Genomic DNA, 1,251 nt, shown 5'->3' with positions numbered 1-1,251 from the left:
CTCTATGTGTAATCCCCAACCTCCATCTTCGTTCTTCAAATCAATATTTTGTATTAATTGTTCAGTGTATTGTCGTAAAAAAAAAAAACAATTTTAATGATGATGAGCAAGTTATATATAAATTGAAAGTAAATTGAAAAAGAAAGAGTAAATATATTTAGTTGCCAGTCTTAAAAAAAATGTCAAAACATGCATACCTGATGATAGTATACATAACGAAGAATTTCTTTGCGATGTTCTTCTGAAAACACAGAATCAAGATGTCCAATAACGTACAAGGAAATGACCTGTGGTATTTTAAATAGAAAAAAGAAAAAGGTTAACTATAGTATTCAACATTGCAAACTTAAACTTACAAAAAGTCTTATCGATTTATCTATAATATTATATATGGCTCACGTCTAATTCTGATAAAATCGATGAATTAAGTGAAACATAAATTATTTGTCCCCTTCCATTTTTTCACACGGTAAGAGATCTTAATTTCATGATTATTTAGAAATGAAAGTAATTGTAGTAAAAGAATTTTTAAAATAATCTAGATTCTCATTTTAATGATTAGTACTTACTATTTTTTTGGTGAAATAAAAAAAAAATTAATTGATAAGTATATTATTGTCTCATTTTAGTAAAAGTGAGTGATGTTAATATATATTAAAAAGTGGACTTTAAGTGAAATTTAATCTTACAAAATCAGTTTTGTAAAATTATAAATTAATGATGTGAGATTTTTAACATAGTCTAGTATTAAAATAAAATCTGTTGATGAAATCTTATAATTTTATAACTCAGAATTTTAAAATTCAAGAAGTTGAGTCTTAAATTTATTGTGAAGAATAAAATCTAAATAGTAAATTTATAACTTTGGATATAAGATGCTCTAAGTTTAATGAATAAATTTAAATAAAACACATTAATATAATGGTTATATTAATATTATTTTTATATAAAAAGTAATTTGAAATATAATATTAATATAAAGGTGGTGTGTTACCTAAGAGGTGAACTTACCATGAGAGGGATAAAAAATAGGCCACCACCGACGTGAGCTGGCCAATGACCATGNCTAGTCTGCAAAGCTGCTAAGTAATGGACAGCTCTCTTCATTGCGAGCGTAGTTTTCTGAGATGTAATCTCCTCATCGTCTTCTATCTTCACTCTATCTATCGTTTCTTTGAAATTATTTTCCCTTAGAATCTGTATAAGCCATCATCAAACATATAAAATCACATCACAACACCATATTTACAC

The 1,251-nt window shown here is 26.1% G+C and overlaps 1 protein-coding gene across 1 annotated transcript in view; it reads right to left on the bottom strand.

Annotated features, from left to right (window-relative positions):
* Positions 1–1,227, bottom strand: part of LOC106774919 (beta-amyrin synthase-like) — a 15,391-nt gene extending 14,164 nt beyond the window's left edge. The window contains exons 1-2 of the mRNA XM_022786799.1: positions 1,012–1,227; positions 198–287 (exon numbers count right to left, since the gene is read on the bottom strand). Of these exons, the coding sequence (XP_022642520.1) occupies positions 198–287; positions 1,012–1,107 (186 nt within the window). The 5' untranslated portion in view covers positions 1,108–1,227. The remainder of the gene's footprint in view (positions 1–197; positions 288–1,011) is intronic.
* Between the last annotated feature and the right edge of the window lie 24 nt (positions 1,228–1,251).

This window comes from Vigna radiata, chromosome 10, assembly GCF_000741045.1.
Source record: "Vigna radiata var. radiata cultivar VC1973A chromosome 10, Vradiata_ver6, whole genome shotgun sequence".
NCBI classification, from domain to species: Eukaryota; Viridiplantae; Streptophyta; class Magnoliopsida; order Fabales; family Fabaceae; genus Vigna; species Vigna radiata.
Note: the sequence above shows the minus strand (reverse complement) of the source record. Positions and strands in the feature narration are given on the sequence as shown.